The sequence below is a fragment of the Priapulus caudatus genome, unplaced genomic scaffold (genome assembly GCF_000485595.1).
Source record: "Priapulus caudatus unplaced genomic scaffold, Priapulus_caudatus-5.0.1 Scaffold639, whole genome shotgun sequence".
Classification (NCBI taxonomy): Eukaryota; Metazoa; Priapulida; class Priapulimorpha; order Priapulimorphida; family Priapulidae; genus Priapulus; species Priapulus caudatus.
In genome coordinates this window covers 188431-190762 of record NW_014577700.1, presented here as the reverse complement: position 1 = coordinate 190762, position 2332 = coordinate 188431, and the positions used below count along the sequence as shown (strand labels likewise).

General features: G+C 52.9%; 1 protein-coding gene across 1 annotated transcript; it reads left to right on the top strand.

The window, feature by feature from the left end:
* The first annotated feature begins 619 nt into the window (after positions 1-619).
* On the top strand, positions 620-1303 carry LOC106812362 (chromobox protein homolog 2-like). The gene has a single exon (XM_014816217.1). It carries the CDS (start codon positions 620-622, stop codon positions 1301-1303), a length of 684 nt encoding a protein of 227 aa, XP_014671703.1.
* Positions 1304-2332: the final 1029 nt, after the last annotated feature.

Genomic DNA, 2332 nt, shown 5'->3' with positions numbered 1-2332 from the left:
GTGTTGTGTTTGCATATGTACCCGAGCGCATTCCCAGTATATGCCAAAATAATAAATAATTTATTGACATCATACATTTTAAGTAAAGAACACATTATTGCCTTCATTGAACATCGAACCGAACGCGAAAGTAAAGCATCTCGTCTTGATTTTCGTGGTGGCAGCACTGTCCATCGTCGCTTGCCCGAGCAGGCGACAGATATCCAAGTGTGGCTTTAGGCCGCCTCGTCCCCCGCCGGTGGCCTCCAGCCCCCGTCAGCTCACTCCGAGAATAACCCTTCCAGGACTGAAAATAGGGCCCAAGGATAGAGAACATGGGTCCCAATAAAACCAATGTGCCTACCCCTAACCCTAACCCTAATCTTAACCCTATCCCTAACCGTAACCCTAACAATAACCCTAACCATAACCCTAACCTATTATATTGATATAATATTATATTTATATTGATGTAAATGACATTGGTTTTATTGGTACCCATGTTCTCTATCCTTGAACCGTCTTTATTACAACGATATATATTTTGTGACATACATAGACTTAACAGTACGTGATTACGTCGCTACAGTTTAATGTATCGGCGATTCGAGTGTCCATGTTCTCTCTCGCCTCACTCTCCATGTTTCGTCTCACGCAGGGTGAATGCCAGAACGCGACCCCTCACAGAAAGGTCGACCACAAGCCGCACGCGCTCGAGATATGCGAGAAGTATGGCGGCGGCCGCGAGGGGTCGTCGTCGAAGCGCCACCAGGGGGCGCCGCGGGTCGACTCTCCGTGCGACACGGTGACGACGCGCGACAGCTCGGAGCGTTCGTCCATCACGAGCTCCGTCGACCGCAGCAGTGGCGCCACCAGCGACTCCGAGGACAGCGGCTCGGTGAAGCGAGCGATCGACGTGCCGCCAGAGGGCGCCCGCGATGCGAAGGCGCCGAAACACGAGAGCGACGACGACGTGGAAGACGAAGAGGTTGCCACCGTTGAGTCGCCGCCGCCGCCGCCGCCGCCGCTTCTCAGGCTCGTCAATGTCGCATCGCCACCTACGGTGGCGCCACCGCTGGACGCGAAACCGGCGCGGACTCCCGTGGGCTCCGAACGCCAGTCGGGCGGGAATTCTAATTCGGACATCGAGAATCACGTGGTAGGGGGCGCCGACGATGAGGACAAGATGGCGCCGCAGACGTGGCACCCGTCGAATCCGTTGCTCGACAGCATCCTCATCACGGACGTGACGACAAACTGCGTCACGATCACGGTGCGCGAGTGTTCGTCCGGCGACGGTTTCTTCAAGGAGCGAAACGTCTAGCTGTGGGGACAACAGATGGGCAGGGGCGCCGTGCCGCAGCAGGGACAGAGTGAGATCTGCGTCATCATCGCCGTGTACGAAAAACAAATGCGTCACGATCGCCGTGCGCGAGTGTTCGTCCAGCGACGGTTTCTTCAAGGAACGTAAGCGTTTAGCTGCAGGGACGACGGATGGGCAGGGGTGCCGCGCCGCAGCAGGGACAGCCCGAGATCTGTGTCATAATCGCCGTGTATGAAGAACAAATGTGTCACGATCGCCGTGCGCGGCTGTTCATCCAGCGACGGATTCTTCAAGGAACGTAACGTCTAGCTGTGGGGACGACGGATGGGCAGGGGCAAAAACTAAAAAATATATGTGTGTGTATGTGGGTGTGCTGTGTTTGTGTGTGTGTGTGGTGTGTGCTGTGGTGTTGTGTGTGGTGTGTGCTTCCGCCCAAGCTGTGTGTGCTGTGTGTGTTTGTGTCGTGTGTGTGTGTGTGTGTGTGTGCTGTGCGTGGCGTGCGCTGCGCTGCGGCGCGTCGCGTGCATGGCGTGTGTGCGTGGCGTGGCGTGCATGCATCGCGCCGGCGCCGAGGGGGTGTGTGATAAATTGGGCCATTACGCCCCGTATATATAATAATAATTATATATATATATATAGTATAAATTATATATATATAGTATAGTATACAAAAGTTTGGCCTAAGGGATGCTGGGTTATTTTACGTTTTGCCAAGCGTATCCACGAACTTTTTCGTAACGGGGAGGTGATCATAAGCCTGTTTAAAAGCGGCGCCAGTGCATCGCAATGCGGGGTATTGCGGGAATCGTAGTTTATAGACGGGCAGTGTGGAACGTGTGTCAATGTCCATCTCACGCTAATTACAATGTCCGTTAGTCGAATGTAGATCAAATGATATAGATTCTACGCATTGTAGGCTGTTATGGCCTTAGGTTCGTTATATAGTTATACCGTCCGATCTTTGTGCTATAGATATGACCTGATAATTCGATAGAGATCTCAAGTTCGTCCGCAATCAGTCGTGATTTT

Coding starts and splice junctions, on each gene's coding strand:
- LOC106812362 (XM_014816217.1), top strand. CDS start 620: ATGTTTCGTCTCACGCAGGGTGAATGCCAGAACGCGACCCCTCACAGA.